The sequence below is a fragment of the Lynx rufus genome, unplaced genomic scaffold, assembly GCF_022079265.1.
Source record: "Lynx rufus isolate CCGP_SWC_20201006 ecotype Redwood Valley unplaced genomic scaffold, mLynRuf1.p SCAF_9, whole genome shotgun sequence".
NCBI lineage: Eukaryota > Metazoa > Chordata > Mammalia > Carnivora > Felidae > Lynx > Lynx rufus.
This window is the reverse complement of record NW_025814897.1, coordinates 100,119,833-100,146,522: the sequence shown is the minus strand read 5'-3', so window position 1 is coordinate 100,146,522 and position 26,690 is coordinate 100,119,833. Positions and strand designations below refer to the sequence as shown.

The 26,690-nt window shown below is 48.6% G+C and overlaps 1 protein-coding gene across 3 annotated transcripts in view; it reads right to left on the bottom strand.

Annotated features, from left to right (window-relative positions):
• Positions 1 to 23,097, bottom strand: part of PTPRJ (protein tyrosine phosphatase receptor type J) — a 173,347-nt gene extending 150,250 nt beyond the window's left edge. For all 3 annotated transcript variants that reach the window (XM_047071633.1, XM_047071634.1, XM_047071635.1), the window contains exons 1-2: positions 23,056 to 23,097; positions 22,589 to 22,725 (exon numbers count right to left, since the gene is read on the bottom strand). In XM_047071633.1, the coding sequence (XP_046927589.1) occupies positions 22,589 to 22,725; positions 23,056 to 23,083 (165 nt within the window). In that variant the 5' untranslated portion in view covers positions 23,084 to 23,097. The remainder of the gene's footprint in view (positions 1 to 22,588; positions 22,726 to 23,055) is intronic.
• Positions 23,098 to 26,690: the final 3,593 nt, after the last annotated feature.

The following is a 26,690-nucleotide window of genomic DNA, read 5'->3' as shown; positions in this document are numbered from 1 at the left end:
ATTAATTAGTTAATAAATCTGGAAAGAAAATCCTCCCCCAGTACCTCATCCTCTACAAGACAGAGTCTAAATCATGCAGTCATCCAAGATCTCCCAGTCCAGTCCCAGCCTCCCGGGGCACAAACTCTGAATTTGCCATTTGTCACACACACACACACACACACACACACACACACACACACCCCAGAATGACACTGCAGGCCCGAGCTGCCAACGCTCACCCCTAAAGAACTGAGGTTACTTGTGCGGCCTTACTCGTGTCTCAACTCCTGGCTGTTACCCTGAGGCTGGCAACGTATGCAGCTTGCAACAATCTCCAGGCAGCCCACCTTATCTCTCCAATGAAACCAGAACCTCCTAAAGGAAAGGATCCGGGGGTGCCCGGGTGGCTCGGTTAAGCGGCCGACTTCGGGCTCAGGTCATGATCTCGCGGTTTGTGGATTTGAGCTCCGCATTGGGCTCTGTGCTGACAGCTCAGAGCCTGGAGCCTGCTTCGGATTCTGTCTCCCTCTCTCTGCTCCTCCCCCATTCTGTGTCTCTCTCAAAAATAAACAAACTTTTTTTTAAAGTGAGGGGGGAAAAAAAAAAAAGGAAAGGCTCTGGACCTCCAGTTTGCCTCCCCACCCCTCAGGCCGCTGTTATGTCACTACCAACAGCAGGGTCCCCCTGCCTTCGGTGTGCTAAATCCTTGTTAACATGAATATCTTAATCCTGACCTCAGCTCTCCTTGATGGGCACTATCACACGAATTTACAGGTGGGGAAACAAGCAGGCAGGTAATGGAGGAGGGGTAAGGAGGAAGCTAATCAAGGTCGAGGTGCAAGCGGCAAACCTGAGATTTGGAAGTTAACTTTGTCTTCCCACACGTCTGAGATGTAACCGCAAAGAGGCTAGATATCTAGTAGGTGCCGGGTAATATTTCAATCTGCAATGTCCTTCCAACCATCGCATAACTTGAGTTTAACACTACTTACTGGAGAGCAGGCACCCCTAACATCAGCTCTAAAAATGAAATCAATACACTGGGACACCTGGGTGGCTCAGTCAGTTAAGCATCCTACTTCGGCTCAGGGTCATGATCTCACGGTTTGAGAGTTCGAGCCCCCGTCAGGCTCTGTGCTGACAGCTCAGAGCCTGGAGCCTGCTTCAGATTCTCTCTCTCTCTCTCTCTCTCTCTCTCTGCTCCTCCCCCACTCATACTCTGTCTCTCTCTCTCAAAAATAAATAAACATTAAAAAAGATTTTTTTAATGAAATAAATACACCGGATTGATTTTGCAATCAGGTAAGTAAGAATACACAATTCAGCCCAACTGGCGGCTGACGGCACTTAGAATTTTTCTAGGTACCCACAGACAAGTGGAGACTGCAGTATAAGACACAGTGACTTGACATTTTCTCTCAGTATAAAAAAAAAAAAAAAACCTAATGATTTTTTTTTTTTTTTTAAAGATCACATAAAAAAACAGGTTCTACGGGAGTCACACATAGTCCAAAACCCATGCGAGGCAGCCACCACACGGCCCAGGTCTGCAAATGCAAATATTAAATTTAAAATCTGTTTGTAAAAACAGAAAACATCCAGCGCCAGGGCGGGCATAACGAAACAGGCAGCCTCATCCATTCCAATGGCACTGGAAGAGACGCACTCCTTCCAGAAAGTCGTTTGGCGAGGGTCGTCAAAGATCACAGAGGTGCCTGGAAATGAATCTAGAGAAATAATTTCCATTTCACCGAAAATGCTGTACATGTGAAAAAATTCATCCCTGCACTACTTGTAATAGTGAAAAACTGGTTGCCGCTTAAACATCTAAATAGGAGAAAGTGTAAGTGAATTCCAGAACATCCACTCCCTGTAGCATCCTGCAGCTCTTCAAAATTATGTCCCTATTGTCCACGTATCACCGTGGAAAAAAACGTTTTCTTCATTTAGCTGTTTGGCATTAAAGAATCTGAAACTGTCTCTGCTCTGGGATCACAATTAATTTAGATAACAAACCACCTGGAATAAATCATAGCCGCAACTACTTTGGAATTACAGTTCTGTGATGCGAGGCAATATGTGGCTTTTTTTCCTCCCTTTCTCTAGTTTCTAAATTCCTTTTAATCTTGTTGTGCCACTCTTATATAATGAAGAAAAAAGTAAAAAATTAAACACGCATTTTGGAACCGCTTGATCTCATGCTAACACAGAGGCTTGCCCGCCCCAAAATAAAGCACCCACTGGAAATGGGGTGTGGGCCATTCATTCTTCTGTTTATCCTAACAGGGCAAATCCTCCCAGAAAATGCCCCAGCAAGGTGACTCTCAACCCAGGCCTGTCCCGATCATAAATCTACGACTCCAATTAAAGTGATAACAGCCCAGCAAAGGGCCTGGGTAACCGGGCACATTAAATGGAGGGTTGATGAGCTGAGGCGATAGGACCAAGAATTATTGTTTTGTTCCATTGATCACGGTCACAATGCCTGCTTGGCACAAAAACAGGCACTCGATAGGTCTTGGAGGCAGAAATTTCTAGGTGGGAAAATGCACTTGTTCACCCACGCTCTGTGAGCACCAGAGCCCAATACACCCTGAACCCCCGGGGCCTGCAAGGTGTGAGCCCTGAGGTCCCATCAACAGAAACCGGGTCTGGAAGTGAGCACCTCCGACAGACAGGAAATGGGTCCTTTTGTCACCCAGCTGAGAACAAAAATGACAAGAAAGTTTAAATGTCACTGTAGGAGTAAAGGCCAAACGAAGGGGGAGAGGAAACAAATGTTAACTGAGCCTCTCTACACCACCACCTGTGCTGGGGCCATTGGACAAGATTTCATAAACTCCTAACGGGCTGACTCTAGAACCACACTGCCAAAGCTCAAACCTGGTTCCTTGATTGATTAGCTATGTGACCTCGGGCTGGTGGCTTAACCTCTCTGTGCCTCATTTTTCGCTCCTGTCAAATGACAGCAAGAAGAGAACCACCTCATCAGGTGGTTGTGAGATACACTCCATCGAAACGGATAAGGCACTCAGCACAGTGCCTGGCACACAGAAAGCATTCAGTCAGTGTCAGCTAATCAGTAGGACTGTGATTCCATTTTGCAGACAAGAAAAACGGGGCCTCAGAGAGGTTCAGAAATTTCCCAAAGTCACATAGCTAATAAGAGGCAGTGCTGGGTGGGGACTTCAAAATCTGTATTCTTTTTGGGGCACCTGGCTGGCTCAGTCCGTAGAGCCTATGACTATTGATCTTGGGGTCATAAGTTTGAGCCCGGCGTTGGGCACAGAGATTACTCTTTTTAAAAATCTGTACTCTTTTCACAGAAGCAAGCTACCCCCTCACCCTGAGGATTTCTATGGTTCACATTCAGGGCTGTCATGGCAAAAGATAAAAATCTTTTACGAGGGGCGCCTGGGCGGCTCAGTTGGTTAAGCATCTGACTCCTGATTTGGGCTCAGGTCATGATCTCGAGGTTCATGAGTTCGAGCCCTGTGTCTGACTCCTCGCTTGGCGGCTCAGGGCCTGCCTGGGATTCTCTCTCTCCCTCTCTCTGCCCCTCCCCTGCTCAATCTCTCTCTCTCTCTCTCTCTCTCTCTCTCTCTCTCGCAAAATAAAAAAATAACTTTTTCTTAAAAAGATTAACATATCACGAAATAACTAGAAATAATATGGGACTAGGAGGCAGTAAGCCTGGATTCCAGGTAATCGTAACTTGGGGAAATACTGGCTTTGTGCCCTTTCAATTCATCCCTTCAACAAACATCTTTCTGAGGCAGGCTCTGCTTGAGGCACGAGGGACAGAGCAGAGAACCGTACAGACAGGGTTCCTCCCTCCTGAAGTCCAGACTCCAGGGGGTGGGCAAATGGAAACCGTGAACCAATGACAGAGTTTGAGGCGGTGGTGAGGGCAGAGGAGATGAGGCAGGACAACGGGAGAGAAGGGTCTGAGAAGAGCAGCCAGGAGGCCTTGGCTCATGGTGCATCATGAGGGTGACAGTGGGGTGGGGTCCAGCGTCCACAGCACAGCTGTGACTGGGGTTGGTAAAAAGAGGTGGGGGGATGAGGGGAGGTGAGAGGGAAGGGAGGGGTCTGCTCACATCCAGATCCACGGTCCAGGCCACCACTGGGGTTGATACTAAGTGAGACATGAAGCCACAGAGGGTTTCAGGCAGGGGCGTAATGTGACTTTGTGGGACGAGAAGAGTCTCGGGGTGAAAGAAAAAGAGCCTCACGCAGGGCTGGCACTTCATAAAGGATCTTTCTTCCTGGGTTTCCCTGTCCTTGTGTTACTAACCCTCTGTAACCCTGGACAATCGTGTCCTTTCTGGGCCACTGTTTCCAAAAAACTTAAAAAAAAAAGTGGTCTCAGTAGTTGTCAGCCCTGGCCATACATTAACATCATGTGAGGAGTTGGAAGAAAGACAACAGCACCAGGGATGCCCACCCATCCAGATACTCAAAACCCACGACTCAGGAGTGGGGGCCTCCAATCGAGATCTCCTAAAAGCTCCCCAGGAGGAGCCATGGCTGAGAAGGGCCCACGTCGAGTGGCTTCGAAGGCCTTCTTCCCCCTCAATGGTGTAAGTACTAACTGGGAGAAGTGCCCAAAAACAGAACGTGCTGCCTTCTGGGACAGCAAGTTCCTCTTTGCTGAGCACAAACAAAGATCACTTTCTCAGAGATGAAACTCAAGAACCAGACACCAAAGACACCTTTTCCAAAGAGATTTTTGTGGTTTGAAGACTTGCTGGGTGACCCTCCAGTGAGCAAGTCTTAAGCCTCGGAGGGCAAGGGCAAATAAAACAGCGGGTACGCAGCCCCTTGCCTTTCTTGTGGCCACGGCAGACATCACTAATCGATCCCAGCACACTCTCCTGCTGAGCTAGCCCAACCCCAGTGGTCTAACACTCCCTTCCACACGCAGGACCCTGAGCAGCCACTATCAGTCACTTGAAGATGGACACAAACTGGAACCCATTTGTCTTCCCTGGCCTAATGTCCCCAGAGGTCCTTTCTCACTCTGACGTTTCTTTGAGGCACTGATCCTTTTTATCTTCTTACTAGTAATGATTAACTACCAAGTTGCATGGCAATGAGCTCAGCTGGTCGGAGGCCAGACTGTGAGATCACACGTTCCATCCCTGAGGGCAGGTTTTGCTTTATTCCCTGACTCTCAGACTCTTTGTCCTCCCCAGGTGGCATCCTGCCCCAGGCAGCTGCACCCCCAAACAGGGCCTGAGACAGACTCCGGGGCCAGCCAGGGCTGTTCCTGGAAAGGCTCATCAAAGTGATCACCAGTGCTATCACTGATAGCTCCAACAATAATAAGGACAGCAGCTGGCATTTGTGGGACACTCTCTGTACATTTTCTTGTGGAATCTTGATCACAATCGTCTGAAGCATTTATTATCCCCATTTGGCACATGAGAAAATTCGGGCCTTTAAAAGCACTGTGCTGCTGTTGGTCACAAAGCAGTGGAAGCGAGATCGTGAACAGCCGCATCCCTGGCCCTGGCCCTGGGCAAGTCCCTTCATCTCTTGGTGCCTCCCTTCTAAAACGGACAAGGTCATTTGAAGGATGAAGTGGGGTCCAGCACACAGGGTATGAGAGCACTGAGGACATCTCAGAATAACTGGCTGGAATCTGGGTGAACAAAAATGGAGCCCCAGGGGCGCCTGAGTGGCTCAGTCGGTTGAGTGTCCGCCTTCGACTCAGGTCATGAATTCATGGTTCATGAGTTTGAGCCCCGCGTCGGGCTCTGTGCTGACAGCTCAGAGCCTGGAGCCTGCTTCCGATTCTGTGTCTCCCTCTCTCTCTCTGCCGCTCTCCTGCTCACATTCTGTCTCACTCTCTCTCAAAAATAAATAAAACATTTTCAAAAATTTAATTTGCTTATTACATACATATTTGAGTGAAGATGTCCAGGGGGCAAGTAGATATGAGCCAGGCAGTCAGAGGTAGAGGTCAGATTTAAAGTTAAATGTTAGGGAATTAATGAGGGGATGGATATCTTCTTTTAAAATTTTTGGGGGCACCTGGGTGGCGCAGTCGGTTAAGTGTCCGACTTCAGCCAGGTCACGATCTCGCGGTCCGTGAGTTCGAGCCCCGCGTCGGGCTCTGGGCTGATGGCTCAGAGCCTGGAGCCTGTTTCCGATTCTGTGTCTCCCTCTCTCTCTGCCCCTCCCCCGTTCATGCTCTGTCTCTCTCTGTCCCAAAAATAAATAAATGTTGCAAAAAAAAATTTAAAAAAAAAAAAAAATTTTTATCGTGGGGCACCTGGGTGGCTCAGTTGGTTGAGCGTCCGACTTCAGCTCAGGTCATGATCTCACGGTCTGTGAGTTCCAGTCCCACGTCGGGCTCTGTGTTGACAGCTTAGAGCCTAGAGCCTGGAGCCTGCTTCCGATTCTGTGTCTCCCTCTCTCTCTGCCCCTCCCCCACTCGCACTCTGTCTCTCTCTCTCTCTCTCTCTCTCTCTCTCAAAAATAAAAAACATTAAAAAAAATTTTTTTTAATAAACATTTAAAAAAAAATTTTTTTTTAATTTAAGAAAATGGCGCCCCAGACAACAGTATGTCCAGATCAGGTCTGACCAGCACTGAGCTGGGGGCACTTGTTCGCCTTCACAAAGTGATGTTTTCCTGAAAAGCTGGTGCACAGCGAGTGTTCAGAAAGCCAACCCTCCTCGCTGCTGGCTGGCAGCACCATCAAGTTCAAGTGGGTTTCCTGGGTTCCTCCTCCAGCTCATTTCTGCAGGTCTCCCTGCCTCGGCTGGGACAGCCCTGGGGCCTCTCTAAACACTCTAGAAGCTGAAAACTGCTCCAGGGAGCTAGTGGGAGGGGGAACTTGGCAGCCAATCTCTTTGTCATGGGATCTCGCTTTGACTGGGTCTATCTCTTCTGTGGAACTTGGCGCATCTGGGCCCTTCCCTCAACTTCACATCCCCAACAGCAGACCTTGGCCCCACACACACCGCATTAACACTGGCTTCCTTTCCCACCCTGGAGAGAAGGAGAATAATGTCAGTTATCCCCATTTTGCAGAGGAGGAAACTGAGGCTGCGAACACAGGGAGAAATGTTGCATGGGAATCAACGCCCAGGTGCCAAGACCCCTAGGGCAGTGCTTGCTCTACCACAGCATCCCTAAAACAAGCAGGGACTCAGATGCGAGGCCTGTCTTGAGCAACCTGGCTGTTTGCAGCATCTGTAAACACTGTGCTTAGTTTATAGCTACTGTCTCACTGGGAAGAGGAAGTCAGTTACCACCAGCGTCACATGGAAAATGGAAGAAGGGCGGGTCCCCACTACTGAGACTGCCAGGTGCAGGCAATCTATACCTTTCCTTCCCAACAGGCATTGCCTAAAGCAGTGGCTCTCAACCAGGACGCTTTCCCCCTCGGGGGACATCTGGCAGTGTCTGGAGACATTTTTCATTATCACAAGTGGAGGGGGTGGGGGTTCTGGCATCGAGCAGAGGCAGGGATGCCACTGAACATCCTACCACACACAGGACAGTCCCTAAAACAACTAACGGGGCCCCAAGGATCCATAGTGCTGAGGCTGAAAAATCCTGGGCTAAAGGAAAAGAAGTCCCCACCCACCCTCACCCCAACCACAGTGTTGGGACAGTTGCAAAGCCTAAAGACCAGACTCCAGGGGCCAGCAAAGGCTAAGTGCTATGTGCACGTCTCCCAAAAGAAATCAAGACTGCTGGCCAACTCAGTGGTCAGGCAGAGGCTGAGGGTCTGAGTCTTACCCCTCCCCCAATACGTCTCTCCTCCCTTTTTTAATGTTTAATTTGTGTGCTATACAATTCTTTGTGATACATACTTATTTTACATACTTCCTGTAACAACCTTAGAGCAGAGTCACGTTATCACCACTATTTTATAGTTGAGAAAACTGAGGCACAGAAAGGTATGAGCATAATCAAAGTGAAACAAGGAATTCCCATCCAGGCATTTGGCTCCAAAGCCAGGTTTTAACCCCTGCACTATACTCGGTCCCATGAACGAGCCCAGAGTGAGACTATCAACAAAGGTGACTTCATGTTGTCTGATGTCCACAATCACAGGAACAAACTCCCAGCAACCAGATACCAGGAAGCTAAATTCGAGGTTATCAATGATTTTAGAGAAGCCCCGATCTGAACTACGAAAACCATTTCAGTATCAAGTCTAAACTCTAATGAGAACGCAGGATCAGAGAACAAGGAAAGAGGGGGTTTCAGGGAAAGTAGTTTGCAGGATGAGATGAGCTGGAGAAATGGGTCGAGGCATGAAGTCAGAAGATGGGCATTTGGTGATGAGGCCAAGCTATACGCAGCAGGTGTATTGCGACATAAGAGAGATGAGCTAGGCTGGCAAGCTCTAGATCTGAAAGATGTGGCTAGTGCTTCGTAAATGGTTCCCGGAGGACGAATTAATGAACTGGGATGGCCCCGCCAGCAGAGAGAAATGGCAAGCAGGACAATTATTCGCCTACAGGAAAGGCTCACTTGGTTGTATGTGATCTCGTGCGCACGCGCACACATGCTCTCCTGCTGTAGCTTAACTAACATTATTCTTTCCTAGAGACAGTTGTGGTTCAGAGTCTAGCAGGGCAATCCTCAGACAGGCCAACACGTCTTAAGGAAGAGCTCTTATGCCTACATCTCCTACAGTTTCTCTTCAGGCAGTAGGATTTGGTGCCACTTTAGATAACAACACTCAAGGCATCAAGGCATCAAGGTTCATAAAAATTGAACACCTTCAGGGGCACCTGGGTGGCTCCGTCGGTTAAGCCTCTGACTCTTGATTTCGGTTCGGGTCACGATCTCACAGTCTCATGGGTTCAAGCACATCACGGAGCCTGCTTGGATTCTCTCTCTCCTCTCTCTCTCTCTCTCCCTCTTTCTCCCTCTCTCCCCCCCTCAAAGGAAAAGTTGAACACCTTCAGAGAAGTTCTCCTCCAACCTTGGGCACATGGCAACTGCATCCCCAGGAGACACTGTGTTAATAAAGAGGGGTATATCGAAAGTGGAAAATTAAGTACCTACTGAACACCATAAACTGGACGGGGTGCCTTATACACCTTCCCCAATTATCCCTAATAACTCATGGCCTGGCAACCACTGTCACTTTCCAGATGACACAACGGGTTCCAAGAAGCATAAGCACCTGGGGAGACAGCAGGGGCGCATGGTGTAGGACAAGAGCGTGGATTTGGATCCACGCTTCTGCTGATACCAAAGGCCGTGCTCCTCTTCTTACGGGACACTCTGAAGCCAGGTCACCCATGCCCAAATTCAGCTTCTACAAAACCCAAATACATTCACAACAGGAAGGCCAAGACATGTCATTCATTTGATTGGAGCCAAGGCCCCAAAGTTTCAGGAAGCCTTTATCACATATCTATAGCAAAGATACCCTTATCTTTTGTGGCTTTTGGAAGCATTTTACTTCTGCCACAGCATGACTCTAGGCAACACCCTTCCCACAGAAGATGGCCTTGCTACCTTTGGGAATGGCCCTCAAGTCCAGCTGTCCATGCAGGAGTCTCAGACATGGCCTCGCTCATGTAGGTAATACTGTCTGGCTCCCCTCTTGTGCTCCCAAAGAAGCCCACAGCTAGCTGGTTGAGATGTGTGGCCATGAACCAGATCGTAACTCTCCGGGCCTCAGTTTCCCTCCCTGGACCCACATCATAGGATTACATAATAGGTAAAATGTGCTAACAGTAATCCACAATATTCAACCTGTGGTAGCTGCTATTGTTATTTTTATTATCTCAATTCATCCGAAGACAATCATCAGAGATGGGTTCAGAGATTTAATCACAGAATCATCTGAATAGTGTTGATTGTGGCAAAAAAAAAAAAAAAAATGTTAAAAAAAAACACACTAGAAGATTAATCACAGGAGAAATGAGATCCAGGACCTCTGTATAATGCAGGATGCAACAGCTGAGGTTACACAAGAGAACATCTACTGGCAGGGGAAAATGTTTGCCACACATTGTCACTGCTTCACAAACTGCCACAAACTGCCCCCGAGAACTCAGAAGAGAGTGGACTCACACCCCCAGGAACTGGAGATGTCTTTGTGGTCTCTTGCATTCACCGAAAACATTCTGGATGCATATTTGGTATCTAATCTATACTGTGTCCCTATTTGTTTCAAAACACTTTCCACTGAGTAACAGTGATCCTCCAGGAGAAAGCCTCATGTTTATGCTGTAGATTTCTGGGGTCCCCCTAGGGATGCTTCTGCCCCCGGTCCTAACACACATACAGACACGAAAAATGAAAGTCACAAAACACGTGTGGCAGGTAGTCCTATTTTAGGATGGAAGGGGAGGGGGGAGAGAAAGAGAGAGAGAGAGAGAGAGAGAGAGAGAGAGAGGAAGGAAGGAAGGAAGGAAGGAAGGAAGGAAGGAAGGAAGGAGAAAATATAAATAAAGACAAGGATCACCCATCAAAATAGTTTACGAAGTGGAGATTACAGGTAATTTTGCTTTCTTCTTTTATTTATCTATATCTCCAATTTGTATATATTAAAAACAACAACAACCAGTACTAACTTACGTCAGAACTGAACCAACCAGCTCTGGATCAGGACCCTCGAGCCAACTGGAGGCTACGGGCCCCCAGAGGATCAGCATGAGAGGAGTGAGGCCAGCACAACCTGGAGGTAAACATTCTGGGCTGGAAGGCCAGGCAGGGCCAAGGGTGAGTCCCCCACTCCCCACCAGCTGGGTGATGATCCCTCAGAACATCAGACCACCTGAGACTCCCAAGTTCTCTTCCAAAGCACACAACACAAGAGGCAGTGTCAGCTCTCTACCTAACCCCTGACCCAAAGAACACAAAGCATCGCCAAAGGCTTGTTCTACACAAGTGTTCTTCAGAAGTGGTCCCTCTGAAGTTTCCAGAAGGGCAGCTACTTAAGAGTAGGCCTCCTCAGCTTTCAGTGGACCTGCTCCCTTCCTATGCACCTCCCTGGAAGCTGGTCCTTCCTGTACCGGCCACTGCAAGACAGTCTTCAGCTACATATGGGGGCACTTACAATGCATAATTGGGGACTTCATACTGGTGTTCCATTGTCTCTGGAAACAGAAGCCACCTTCACCCCCACATCTTCTGCCGCTCAATCCCCTATGACAGTAGCTTCCAGTTTTTTGGGACAATGCCTAAAGCCACAATAAGAAATTAATTTTCAGGGCGCCTGGCTGGCTCAGTAGGTAGAGCATGTGACTCTTGATCTCGGGGTTGTGAGTTCGAGCCCCACCTGGGGTGTGGAGATCACTTAAAAATAAAATCTTAAAAAAAGAAAAGAAAAAGAAATCCACTTTCTGTGTAATTCAGTACGAAGACACACAAAGTCTACATAACTGAAACAAGTTTCACGACACAATACTTACCTTTTCTACGTGCGGTAAACCCTGATATTTTCTAGCCCATCGCTTTTTCATGCCGCTCATAACTTAAATTGGTTTTATGACCCACAGATGTAAACACGCTGTTTTACAGCAGATACATCTATGTTTTGGTTTTCCAAACTTCTACAAATGTTCTGGATTATATTAGGGGGAATCATATACAATTACCAATATTCAAAGGACCAGAAACAGTCATTTCATATGGTTCAACCTAATAAGTATGTATGAACCAAACCAGGGGACCCAACCGCCCAATTCGCCTCTTGTAAGCTAATTATATATTTGACTGGCTTTTACAACTAGGCTACACTACACTACACTACAACTAGGCTACATCTGTGCAAAGACAGATGCCACCTGGGTTGGACAAGCCACCTAGGGACAGACCGAGCCACGACATAAATTACAATGACAAACTCACAGGAATGTTTCGAGGGTTGAATGAGCTCATATATGCCAAAGGGCTTTCTAAACTATAAGGTAAAAACAATTTTTAAGTCTTTTTAAGTACTAAATTATGCCCGTACCTCAACAAATTACGATAATAAAACAACAGCCAACATCTTTGGAAGGTTTATTTCATGCTAAGAACTTGTTATTTGGATCCGGTCAGTCTTCCACCACAACTCTATTTGGTAGGTATCTTTGCTGTCCCCATTTTCCCGATGAGAACAAGGGAGGCTCCGGGCATCAGAATTGTTGGCCCAAGGTCACCTGGCTGGGAATCGGAGGAGTCCGGTCTGTCTGACTCCAAAGCCAGTGCACTAAGCTCTGGGTAGCAATCTCCCTGCATACCCACAACCACCTCCCCGCAGCTCTCCTTCTCCAGGCCTTGGGGACAGGACCGTCAGCCTGGTCCACTCTCAGCGGGGAAGAAAGAACTCCCATGACATAAGGACATGAAGAGAAGGTAACCAGTTCAGCCAGCAGCAGGAAATGCAGAATCACCTTGCTGCCATAGAAACTGGTGGCAGTCAGCACAGACTCTCTTGGTCTCCCATCTCCCGCAATTAGAGCCAAGGATTGTGTCTTTAAACTTTCAGTGGGGGCATCTGGATGGCTCAGGTCATGATCTCACGGTGTGTGGGTTCGAGGCCTGCGTCAGGCTCTGTGCTGACTGCTCAGAGCCCAGAGCCTGCCTCAGATTCTGTGTCTCCCTCTCTCTCTGCCCCTTCCTGGCTTACACTGTCTCTGTCTCTGTCTCTCTCTGTCTCTCCCTCTCTCACTCGCTCACTCAAAAAGAAGTAAACATTAAAAAAAACAAATTTAAACTTTCAGTTGGTGGCATTAAATAGCTCCTCTTGTCCTTACAGAAAATGTACCCAGAGATCAGGGCAGCCACAGTTAGAGCCAGCCAGGTCACAGAGAAATACTCAAGTCAGTGCAAGGAGGACTCTGTCTTTCTAAGGGACATGGTCAATATTCCTGTGCCCCTCTGGGCCCAGGACCACATTCGCCACTCTCCAGTCATATCTCGCGGTCATTTAATCTATAATTCAATTATATGCACCGTCAAAAGAGAAATATAATTTAAATTGTGCTATCAGGAAAGCCTACACTGCTCCACATACGTGTATGTGTGGGTAAGTATACATTCCATTGCAGATTTAATCTCTTAAATCCAATTTGAAGACTTTGTAGCACAATTTTGAAAAGTCAAAATTATGGCCTTGTGCCCTAACTCTAAAATCTAACTCTTGGGGCGCCTGGGTGGTTCAGTCGGTTGAGCGTCCGACTGCAGCTCAGGTCATGATCTCGCGGTCCGTGAGTTCGAGCCCCGCGTCAGGCTCTGTGCTGACAGCTTAGAGCCCAGAGCCTGCTTCAGATTCTGTGTCTCCCTCTTTCTCTGCCCCTCCCCTGCTCATGCTCTGTCTCTGTCTCAAAAATAAATAAAACATTAAAAAAAAAATTTTTTTTTTTTAAATCTCTTGGGGCACCTGGGTGGCTCAGTCGTCTAGGCATCCGACTTCAGCTCAGGTGGTGATCTCACAGGTCATGGGTTCGAGCCCCACATCAGGTTTTGTACTGACAGCTCAGAGCCTGGAGCCTGCTTTGGATTCTGTGTCTTTCTCCTTCTGCTCTCCCCAGCTCACACTCTTGTCTCTCTCTCAAAAATAAATAAACATTTACAAAAATGTGTTAAATCTAACTCTTAAGTAAACGGAAATTTTTCATTAAATATTGTTTCTTTTTTTTCTTTTTTTTAGATTTTATTTTTAAGTAATCTCTACACCTAACGTGGGGCTGGAACTCACAGCCCCGAGATTAAGAGTCACAAGCCCCGCCGGCTGAGCCAGGCAGGTGCCCCGTTGTTAAATACTGTTCTCCTAATTCTGTATCCATTTATACAAGGAACTTTAACAATAATAACGCAGTCTCAACTTATCCAACTACCCTGTGTGAGCAGCACTACTACCATTATTATTAGCACTTTAGAAATGTAAACACCGAGGGTCAGAAAGGTTAGGCGCCACCCAAGGTCACAGCTAGTCAGGTGGGAGGCCAGGATTGCAATCAGGCAGTCTGGTTCCACGCTTCATATTCTCCTCACCACCCAGGGATCTCATCTATCCCTGAGTCACTAAGGAACAAGGGCCACATCTAAAATAGTTGGAAAACACACGTATTTCCAACACAAATCAGAACCGAAGGACGAACTTCTTTAATTTCCAAAGAGCTTATACAAATCAATAACAAAATAGCAATCTTTTTTTTTTTTTAACGAACCAGGAGTTAACAGAAAAGAAAAGGAAGGAAGGAATGCAGACACCCCAAAACATAAGAAAAAATATTCAACTAACTCAAATAAAGATATAAGTAAAAGTCAGGATACAACTTCTCGCCTCTCAGATTTAAACATTTAACAATTTTCACGGCACCTGGTTGGCTCACTCAGTAAAGCATGCGACTCTTGATATTGGGATTGTCAGTCAGAGTCCCATGTTGGGTGTAGAGACTATTTAAAATTTGTTTAATCTTAAAAAAATTAAAAAATAAAAATTAAACAACCCACAATTCTCACACCTATGGATGCAGGTATAAACTGGGGCAATGTTTTTATAGGAGAGCTTAACAATAGCTCTCATATTTTAAATGCATGTACCCTCTAACACAGCAACCCTAAAATTAGAAATGTATGGACATCGTTGCGAAAGTGACAAGAAATGTGTACCAAAGACAGTCTCGGAAGCATGATTTATAAGAGATGGGGGGGGTGCAAAAACAATTAAAGTGTCTATTGATACGGGAATGGTCTAATAAATCGTGGTAAATTCACACATCAGAATCCCAGACAGTCATTTAAAAGAATGAGTTAAAGCAGGTATTAAATGACCTCTAAGACAACAAGGTAAATTGAAAGGCTAAGTAGAATACAATGTATACATAAAGTTTTCTTTAATGTAATTTTTTTAAAAGATGAATACAGATACTTGCATACAATACAAAGAAACATTCCCCCCCCCCCCGAAGGAAATCAAGGATGCCCACAGTGGTTATCTTTGAAAAAGACTAGTATTTTTCTAACAGTATACAGTTTTACATTGGAGAGTTTTTAACCTGAGATTCATAGGCTATTTTGAAGAGCCTATGAAACCCCTGACATTGGATACAAAATTGCAAATACGTACATTCCTTTTGTGGAAAGGAAGCTTCCCTTTTACTTACTCTGTAAGGGTCTTAATACCTCCCCCTCTGCAGGAAGATTAAGAACCACTGTGTTATATAGACTCCACGTTGGTACTATGTTTTAATAGTCACTCACTTATTTACTCAGAAGCCATGAACTAACACTGGGCTGGGGCCCAGCACAGGCACCCAGAAAACCACCACCCATTCCTGCCCTGGAGAAGGAGATAGTTTGGGGCATAATGACGACATTGTCTGCTCGAAACTCAGAAAAGGCAACAGGGTACAGCTTTCCTCTAACAGGAAGAAGGAAAAGTGGAACTGAAAATTATTTGCATGTTTAAAATTAGACCTTCTGTGGGAGCTGACACTACTTTGCTTTCAAAATGCCCCCTATCCTCTGTCTCAATACCACCAGCCCTCCACCCGGGCATTTACATGCCATGGAAATTCTAAGACAATGGGAAGACCACAGCTATCACTAATAAGGAAGTAATAACAAATTTCCTACGGCTCCTGTCCCCATAGGTGTCACCAGAGAAGCCACTGGAAAGCCACACAAGGTGGTGGCAAAGTTGCTGTGGACTTCTCTGGTCTGATATATCTGCCACCTCCAGGGATCTCGATGTAGATCCCTGCCCGACTCATCCCTGTAGAAGCTGGGGGCGGGGGGGGGGGGGGGAACGTGTGGAGAACAACAAGGACATCACACACACAGCCTACATCACAACTGTCACTGGTTAGCTGGGGGTGATCAGAGTAATGTCTCACTCCCAAATCCTGTAAGTCATGAAGACAGGCTCCCTTTCTTACCCACAGGCCTCCACTCAGTGCCTGCTGCACACCCAGTATCTCCCAAACTTAAGCAATGTTTCACCTTTACAAGTCTGCCATAACCATACCATCCTTACATAATTATTCACCCAATATTTTCCTTTGGATCAGCTTTTTATTAAATTTAAGCAAATTTATATACCATGACACTCCATTTAGTCTCAGTCTACCTATAAAATCATGGACCTGAGGGGCACCTGGCTGACTCAGTCGGTTAAGCGTTCAATCCTTGGTTTCACCTCAGGTCATGATCTCACGGTTCGCGAGTTCAAGCCCTGCATCGGGCTCCACGAAGACAGCATGGAGCCTGCTTGGGGTTCTCTCCCTCCCTCCCTCTCTCAAAATAAATAAAGAAACGTTTTTTAAATTTTTTTTTAATTTTTTAAATATAAAATAAATAAAATCATGGACTTGATACACAACTATTTTTTTCCACTAACATCCCCTAAAATAAATCATTCTTAATAGTTAAAAAAAAAAAAAAATGTGCTAAGTTCATCTTGCATGCCCGCAGGTGCCACTCTGTGAGAAACGCTTGATAGGTATTTGTTATATGAACTAATGATGTGAAGCCCCACTTGTCCCCAAATAACAGCAGCAGCCACAGCCAGCAATCGAATCGTGCCTCCGATTTTACACAGCAGTTCCTCTTCTATCATATTTGATCCTCTCAACTGCCCAGTGAAACAGGAAGTGTCAGTCCCATTTTCCAGATAAGGACATGAGGAGTCACAGAGCTTGAGGGACTTTGCCCAAGTTTATGCAGCTACGAACTGGCAGAGCAAAGACCCGAACCCAGGTCTTTCCCCTCCAGACCCCGTCTCCACTAAGACTCAGGGTCTCAAAGCAACAGGAGCAGGAAAGAGGCACCTGGGTTGTCAGTGGCACAGACGGAGCAGATCCTATAGTAGGATTCAGAGAAGCCACAGTGACTCCCTGCCCCATCAGGGTTCAGGGCCCACAAGCCTGTTCTTCATCCCCGAAAATCCATCACCCCATCTCTTAGCTGCACACTGAAGACCTTCTCTAAAACACACGGCTTTGTTCAGCACAGGACAGTGAACTGGGGCGGTGGAGACATCAGACCCGGTTCTACCACATACTGGTTATGAATCATTGGTGAGTTCCAGCCTCAGTTCTCTCTCAGATAAAACAGCACCTACCTTTTAGTATTTCTGAAATGGTCAAATGACTTAATGCATCCAAACCCTTGGCACATACGATGTTGCCCATTAATTATAGTATTACCAGCGGCACTAGGTTAAAAAGGAAACACACAGAAAATTGCCTCTTACACTGCACTCAAAATAATTCCCTTGGCCAAGCAGTGAATGGACGAAGAAGTAATTGCAGATGATGTGCTGGCTAAACCCAGGCCCACAGCCACTCAGCAACTCTCCCTCGGCCTCAACCCCAAGCAAGGATTACTTTTAGGAGCTAAATGACCTCTTTGCTGACCAATGTTGCTCACACAGGAGCCAGGATTGTCTCTGCTCAGGAAAGCTTGGGTATCCGTGGTTGTCTTTATTGTAGGGCTCAACCTGAAATCAACTCAAAGTCACAGTCTAACCATAAACCAGTCCGCTCTGTTTTCTTAAACCATCTGCAAACAAAACATCATCGCTCAGTTCCTCCGCCGTTGTTCTGAAGCAAAACAAAAATATTTAAAGTCACCCGTATGAGAATTTAACAAGCAACTTAAGGAGGAGTCAAAACATTTTTTTGTAGTCCAGATGAAGCAGGCAGGTAAGCAGGCTTAAGGATTAGCTATTATTGATAATAGACACAAACACTTCTTACTCACCAGGAAACTAAAAAGCAAAGAAAAAGCAAATCCCAAACACTGTAAGACCAACAAAACAGCTATCGGTCACCAGCTTTTTTTTTTCCCCCATTTTAAAGCAGCTCCACTACCAACCTATTTCTTAAAGACTCTGTCAGGGCTATATTTCCCAAGAAAAGGAGGCAAGGTTGGGGGGAAACTGCTTTGTCACCTTGTCTAAAACATACACATAAACCAAAATTAGTGTGCAAAAATGCTACGAGAATGGGTGGAGTCAGACGTTGCAACCAGCACAGTCCTCGTGCTGGAATCATCTCTGACCGTCCTTCCTGTCTTGGAGAAGGGGAATGAGATGCCAGGGTCAAAATGGCTTTTCCAGCCCTACTAAGCACCGAATCTTCCAGCATCTCTCTGCTTTCCAGCCTCCACACCCATCCTCATTAATTCACAAACAGAGCTGTGCCTTTTCCAAGAGTTGCCCATTTTTTTTAACCTGTTACTGTTGACGCCATTTAACACACACACACACACCATCCAAGCCTCAGAAAACCAATCAAATGTTAGGGAGGTAGACTGATACCTTCACCCACATTTCCTAAATGCGCAAAATTCAGAAATCTCAAACATGACTTCCGATCTCAAATATGTTTCAACCTTGAAAGGTTCAATTTACATCCACAGTTTTGGGAGTACTCGGTGGGGTAGGGCTGTGCTACTGTGAAAAGTAACCGCAAAGTGAAAACATGGCAAAAAAAAAAAAAAAGTCACCGTGAAAATACTAGGCAATGCAGATGCCCATCCAGTCTCCTCCACACTCTTGCCAGGTAACCTCAGCCTCAATATTCTCATGTAAAAAAATGAAGGGTGTGAGCTGTCTTGAAAGTCTGGTCTGGCCCCCAAATGCCCTGAAATATTCAGTATCAAAATGAACTGTCAACTATGGATTGTGAAAATGCTTTTTCAGAGAGCCTTTCACATTTCCTATTTTATAATGTATCCAAAAACAAGAAATAGAAAGAGTCCCCTTGAGTTTCCACAGAACACACTGGAGAGGAAGGAAATATCTGAATCGGGGGCACGCAGAGAGCGGTAGTGTGCTACTGAGATACAAGGAAGGCCTGGGCAAGCAATAAATTCATCCAAGAAATGTTTCACTGATTCAAAGCATAGTAACCATTATGGACAAAGTAATAATAATATAATACAAAATATATGTGTCAAACTAAAAATAAATGAAGATCAAGTATTTCTTTAGTATGAACTTTGGTACGAGAGATCTTCAATTATGAGGCTTTTTTTTTTTTTTTTTTTTTTGTAATTCATGGACTACTGTCCATGAATTTCCTTAAAGGGACAGGAAGAAGACAGTCTATTCACACTTCACCCTACTGTAACACCGCCATCTGGACACCCTTTAAGGTTTACAAAGCTGTTTCAGACATTGGCCAGTGCAAGCTCCTCAGACAATTCTTGGGGCAGGTGGTGTGAACCCACCCTACAAATGCTGTTAAAAAGAGCATGCCCAGCCCTGAAGCCCGGCCCTCGGAGCTGATTCTTCTGACGCCTAACCCAGTATTCTCTGCAGGAGGCCACACTGTCCTTTCCAAAGTCTACTGAGGAAAACTGGGAGGGGACATGAGCAACTCCTTGGGTGCTGAGAGTTGCTGGAACCCCCAGGCCTCAACTCCCTTCTCAGCCTGCCTGCGAGGCCTCCTTGCTGCCCCAAGGCTGTGTTTTTGCTGTCAGACAGTCCTGTATTTGTGCCTGAAAACTTTTCCCTGAAACCAGGCTCCATCCTTAGCCAATAACTCATCTCCCAGGCTTCAAGCATCATCTCCCCAGAGCCATCGTTTGTATAAAACAAGCAAGACTTTCATTAACAAAATGCACAACAGGGGTCTCGCCAGGCCACTTTCGGCCGCGGGTGCGAGACCCTAGCAGGCTCCTGGAAGGCTGTGAGGACCAACCTGCTAGCTCAGCTCCCGCGCCAGGGCTGGGTGATTCTGCTCTTTCACTTCTCCCCCCCTTAAGTTCCCTATCTGTGACATGGGAATGTCTCCCAGCTGCCCTGCCTCGCCCCCAGTGGGAATACTCTGAAGGGGAAACGGCGCTTTCAGAAAGGTCGGCCGCCAAAATGCCAGGCACAGCATTATCTGAAAAGCGAAGCTAGAAAACAGGGCGGTGGGGAGGGAGAGCCTGCGCCCACAAAGCACGACTTCAACGCCCAGGGAAGCCAGCGGCTTCCCCGGGAAGGGGGACCGTCGCCTTGACGAACGCTTGCGAGTGGCCACCTCCGCCGGGGCTGGAGACTTTCCCCAGAAGCGGTGCCCTCGGCCGCGAGGCCCCCGCGCCTCGCCCACCGCCCCGCGGCCCCAAGCCCGGCCCTGCCCGGGCTCCCCCGGGGCCGCCGCCGCTGCCCTCCGGCCCGGCCCCTCGGGCCCCTGCGGGCCGGGTCGGAGGTCGGCCGCGCTCGGCCAGGCCGGCCCCGCTCCGCGACGCGAGCCCTTCGCAAACACGCCCCCTCCGGCCGCCGCGGGCGGGCGAGCCGGGCCCGCGCCGGCCAGATGTGACCAGCTCCGGGAAGGGCCGGGCCAGAGACGGCCTGGAGCCCGCGCGGGGGCTTCCACGGGAGGCCACGGGCACCCCGGACCCCGGGTCCCGCCGCGCCCCCGCCGGGACCGGGCAGCCGGGGCAGGGGCTCGGTCGCCGGCGCGCGAGGCCGGCTGGGTTCCGGCGAACCCCCTCCAGGAGGGGGGCTCCGAGCTCTCGGGCCCCTCGCCACCTCCCGCGAACCCCGCAGGCAGGGCACACCCGGGCAGGTGCAAGGGATGCCAGTCCCGCCCCCACCCTCCGTGCTCTCCCCCCACCCCCCACCCCCCCACACACACACCCCGCCCGGGCCCACCCGGCCGCTCACCTGGCCCAGGCGCAACAGCAGCAGCAGCGGCGGCAGCGCCCAGCGCAGCCCCGGCGAGCGCGGAGGCGGCCGCGCCTCCCGCGCCGCCCGCTTCATGCCCCGCGCGCCCTGGAACGTGCCCGGGACGCGCGAGTCGGGCCCCGCCGTGCGCCCGAGCCCGGGCGCCCTCGTCGCCGCCTCCAGCCGCCGCCTCCTCCTCCTCCTCCTCCAGCCCGTCCGCCTAGTCCCCGCTCCGCCCGCCCCGGGCTTCCCCGGGGACATGGCAGCGGCGGCGGCGGCGGCGGCGGCGGCCACACGGCGGAGCCTGGCGCGGCTGCCGCGGGGGGGACGCGTCCCTGGGCGCGCAGGGGCTTCGTGGGGCGGAGCAAGAGGCGCCCACCCCCCGCGCGCGGCGCCCTGATCCCGGCTGCTGCGGCTCCGGCGGCTCCCGCTGCCTCCTCCGCGCGTCATGCGGCTCCGGCTGCAGGGAGCCGCGGCGAGCGCTCAGCCCCCTCCCTTCCCCCTCCCCCTCTGAATATTCATCGCTTCCTCCCGCCCGGCCGGCCAGGCGGCTGCCGAGCACCGCGGCCCCTCGCCGCCCTCCCGCTGCAGCCCCCGCCCCCGCCCAGCCGGCCGGGCGGCGGGGAGGGGGCGGCGGCGCGCCCCGCGCGCGCCCTGGCGGCTCCCCTCCGGCGGGCAGAGGAAGCGCCCCCGCCGTGCCCGCCCTCTCCGCCCAGCCCTCCCGCATTCCTGGGACTCGGGACCCGGGACCGGCTCCGCGCCTCTCGCGCCGCGAGCCCGCACCCCTCGGTACAGGCGCCCCAGCCCCGGCCCCGCTCCGTGGCCCGGGGTTTGGGTCCCCAGATGTTGGCCGAGATCCCTGCCGAGGGCTCAGCCAGGCCTGCCTATACACAACGACCCGGCGCAGGCCTGCTAGACCTGGCGGGTGGGTGCGCTTGAGGGTGAATGAACCCCTAAATTGTAGGAGACGCGCTGTGTGTTGTGTTCTCCCCGCCCCCATTCCCCGGGGCAGGGAGGCAGAGAGGCGACCCTGCAGTGGGTCCAGGGATTAGGACCCCAGCTCCGGCATATGGTAAGCCGAGCTTTACTGGTAGTACTAGCTGTGTGACCTCCGAGGAGGCATTTCACCTCTCTGGGCCTCCCCACTCCTCTGTGGAGTGGAGATGATACTGGTACCCGTCTAGAGAGACTTGACTGGCCATTACCTGAGATAATGGGCAGAAGAGTCCTAAACACCCAGCCTGACACATAATGGGCCTCAGTCAGCGCTTGCTCGTCTGGCAGCTTTCATCACCTCATCAAAGAAGACCGCCAGCTCAAAGGGGTTCAGGAGAACTGAGCTGTTACTACTACGCGCGTGCACGGAGGACAGAACTGAGGGTCTAGGAAGGAGGCTAAGCCTGTTGCCCTAGGAGAAGTAATGAGAGAAAGGGCCAAACCAAGGAGTGCCAGGGAGGGAGAGATGAATTCCAGCCAGGAGGAGAAGTGACACCTGAGCTGGGCTTTGAAGGATGGGTTGAATTTCACCAGGCAGATAGTGGGGGGCAGGGTCTCAGGAAGTGGGAGCAACTTGGCAAAAAAAAAAAAAAAAAAAAAAAACAGGAGGCAGATGCTTTAGGCTTGTTCTTTGGAGATGCAGGGAATGGGAGGTTGGGGGGGAGGGTTGGCGTTCAGGGGAGATTTTGAATCACGAGTCTGGGCCAGGGTGTGTGGGCAGCAGGGTGCAAAGCCCCAGACGCAGCCTCCAGACACCTCCTGTGCCTCAGGTTTCCCACCTGCAAGATGGGAACACACCTCCACTTAAAAGGTCCAAGCAGCTCCTACCAGACTGAACACGCAGACAAGCACAGTCGGAATGAGGACCCCACCTGCCGACCTAAACCCCTTGCCACCTTGTGCTTACACACGATGTGATTATCATAATGCACAAGGAATCCCGACCGCTTTCCCTTCTGGGGGCAGAGAAAGGTGGTTTGAAAGGCAGTCGTGTCCATGAGGCCCAGAGGGAAGCGGAGCTTGACTTACTCCGGGAGCTGCCACGTCTGGAGACTGCCCCAGATACGGACTCTGCAGACCCTCGAGATCCATCCAGGCCTCCACAGCTTCATGACTTGTATCTTGCGAACGGCGCTGTGAACTCCAGCAGGCACTTTGGTCTTCTCCTGGGTAAATTGTATGCCCACGTTTACGTGTTTGTTAGAATGGGATTTCCCTGCCACATGGTGATGAGAGGGAGTAAACACTCCTTTTCAGTAGAGGGAGTTAAGACCTAAATAATAACTACCTGTTCAGTCATAAACAGATCACACTGGATTGGTGACCTACACGAGAAATGAAATGAATCCTGAGGAGGCGTGGTGTCGACTCCCTGAGGGCAGGAATTGGGCCTCTGTCACCTTTGCTGCCCTGCAGCATTTCACTGCGTGTCTTGCCCTTAGCGGGAACTCAACATCTGTGCGGTGGGGTGGTGGCACCCATGCCCCCAGGCTTACCATGGCGTGAAAGTTCAGTTTTCCGCATGGATACGTTAAGGAAGGATCATTGGCTTTGCAAAAGGATTTGAGACTAGAGCCCATTATATAGGTCTCCTCTTCAGATGTCACTTCCCCTAGAACTTCCCAGATGCCCCAGCCCTGAGTTGGGGGTACTTCTCCCTCCACGCTCTCATAGTTCCCTGTGCTAACCTCATGTCAACCACAGTGTTGTAACTGCCTGTTTATCTGACCATCTTCCTCAATGGACTCTAAGTGCGCCCCATGAAGACAGTTCCTACACCTTCTTTATCCCCGCAAATAATATCTATGTAGTTGAATTGAATGCGTTCCCTTGAATAGCAAACTAAGGCATTAGATATATGCCTGTTCTCTCTCCCTTCCTTCCTCTCTCTCTCTCTCTCTCTCTCTCACACACACACACACACACACACAACCAAATTCCATTTGCAAACAGCTTTTCAGGGATAAATCTACTGTGCAAAGTTCAAGGCACATTCTCTTTGAGAGTATATAATGATAGTTGACCTTTTAATCATGTCTACCTTCAAGCAAAAGCTAAAGTTTTACTGAATATGGGGCCAGGTGCAGAGAGAACAAAAGAGCCAAACCAATAGGTTAGAGCAGTGGATTCCTGGATGTCTTCCAGAACTGCCTGATAGGAATCACCTGGTAACTTGTTACACTATAGATTCCCATGCCTCTCCACAGACTGCAGGGGATGAGGCCTGGGAATCTGTTTCCAACCAGTTCCTTGAGTAATTCTTGCTGTCAAGCAGGGTTGGAAAACATTATTTATCCAATGGCTGGCCTGCATTGTGTCCCTAAATAATAATAAAGACCGCTGATCAGGTCCTTACTAGGTGCCAGGCACTACTTACATCCATTACATCCATTATTTCTACTCCATGCAACAACCCTGCGGAATAGGTATCATTATCAATGTTTTACAAACCAGGAAACTGAGTCTCAGAGAGGTTTAGTTACTTACACAAGGTCACACAGCTTCAGAGTGGCAAAACCAGGATCCGAAACCAGATCTTTCTTGCCACTATGCCAGGGTGTCCCTCCCCTTGATGCTTAAGGTAAGCTAATATAAAGGGCATTATGTATGGGCTATTACTGTTACTTTTATTATTACTCTCCTGGGCCTCAGTTTCCCCAATCTTAAATGGGAAGGGACGGAGGCCATAAGACTTTCTATTTCATCCACAGAGAAAGGGGAACGGGCAGAGCAACTATGTTTAATGATACATCCACCATCCCACCAGGGGGCAAGCCTGCTGGGCACCAGCCTGGAACCAGGTCACTAGCCCCGCAGGGAGTCCATTCAGCCTGGCAACCCTCAGTTTATTTTAAAAGCCACCATGAGCAAACCATTCTCCAAAGCCCTCCTAAGCAGAATGGAATGTTTCTTGGGAGTCTGATTAGCTAATGTTGCAGGCATGGCTGCCCTGAGACCTTCCTGCCTCACAGACTTGAACTGAATCAGAATGGAAAGGAAGACTTTTAGAAAGTTCTTTAAAAAAAAAAAAAAAAGTAGCACTTCATCTTTATAATAGTAACAGGATGTTTCCTGTGGACTAATAACTGGGCTGTGGTTAGAACTCCATGTTTGTCCACCAGACCTCAGTTCCTCCCTAAACAGTGCCTTAATCACCTGCGCATGCACCGCGCCAGGAAGCGCCTTGGCAATGCCTCTCTTGTTTCTGACTTCAAGCACTTACAACATTAAGCATTTTCCTAATTCTTTTCGTGTGTGTGTGTGTGTGTGTGTGTGTGTGTGTGTGTGGCGTTGAGATAGGAAGCAAAGTTTGACTTACAAAGAAACAGTTGCACGCGACAGATTTTCAGTTCAGTGCGGGAAGAAAAGCGTGTTGTAACACCTCGGGGTGCTGGAGCACAGAAACAGAGCCATTTCTCTAAGGAGTCTCCCATCCTTTCCCCAAGTTGAGGAATCCATAGGGATGAACACACTGGCTCCTGCACTCCCAGCTGTTACGTCCTGAGTCAAGGTCCACTGAGCCCAGGGCCTTTATGCTCTGGCAGGACAGACCCAGGACCCAGAGTCTTGGGTACCTGGAAACACAGAGAGTATGTGACAAGGAGATTCAGAGCCCAGGGGACAAGGAGCTTTTGTCCAGAGCTTGAGAATGACTTTTGCATGAATACCAGAAGTGGCAGGCAGGGGGCAGGAGGCAGTCAAGCCTGAAGCAGAAACATCCCCTCAAACAAAGAAAGGGCTGAGAGGTGTAAAGAAAGAAGAGAAGAGAGAGCAGGAGGCCCAGAGTCCCGGGGCTTCTTGGCAGCTGGTTCCTTCCAGTCTTGTTAAAAATAATTTTTTTCCAGGATTGAAAAGAAATGTTCTTTTTTTTTTTTTAGGTATTGAAAAAAAAATTATTAATCACATTGTGCTGAACGTATAGAACACCCGGGTCCCTGCAGTTGGGAGAAGAAATCAACTTGGAACAGTGGTGTAGCAGAATCGTACTCGTAGGGAAGAAAATACCCTGCAATCTAAATAAGCAAATAAAAGCCATAGATGACGATACAGTTATATTGTGTATATAAATGATAAACATGCATGTACATACATATCAGATAGATATATGCATGAGCTTTGTTCACAGCAATAAAGTGTAGTGGGTATGAGTTTGGACTCTGGAGTCAGCTGCCTGGGTTCAAATCCTGGTCCCACCATTTATTAGTTGTGTGACCCTGGACAAATTGCTTAAGTTCTCTGTGCCTCAATATCCTTATCTGTAAATGAGGATGTTCTTGATGATAATATCTGCCTCCTGGGATTGTTACAAATGTGAAAACAGTTAAAGCATTGATAATACTGCCTGAAATAAGCAAAGAACCACCTAAGTGTTTTCCCTTATGAAAGTACCTTTTTGGCAGATCTGAGGCAGGGTGGTGTAATGGGAGGAGTATGTGCTTTGGATCAGATGGTCATAGGTTCAAATCCTATCGACTTGCTGTGCCTCTGGCCTCCATTTCCTCACATAAAGAATGGGATGATAATTGGCCTTAAATAATTGTTATGAAGATGAAACAAAATGATATGTAAGAAGCACCTGGCATGCATTCTGGGAGAAAACACGTCGTACCTTGGTACCCTGTGGTAGAGGCATTAGTAGTTGATGGAAAGAGAAGGAGATTGGGAGTCAGGTCAGAGACTGAAGATTTCATTAGCCAGGTGTCAAAGCACAGACAAGTCACTCCTCTTGGACTTCATTTCTTCTTTGGCAAAATGGGGATTAGATTAGTGTATCAGTCAGGATAGGCTAGGTTATGCCGCAATAACAAACACCTCCCTAAATCTCAATGATTGAAAACAACAAACACGTATTTCTTGTCCTCACTACATGTCCTCACAGGTCAGCTGAGGGCTGAGCTCCATGACACCCTTGCCCAAAGAGCCATCTGCTGGGGCAGACACCAACTAAAACACTGCCCATTGCTGCCCAGTGGTCCAACCACTGGGTGTTATATGTTAATGATAAATTATGAAATTCTACTCCTGAAACCATTATTACACTATATGTTAACTAATTTGGATTTAAATAAATTTTAATTTTTTTTAATTATAAAAAAATGTTTTAAAACGTGTGGTCCACTGACCAGCAGAA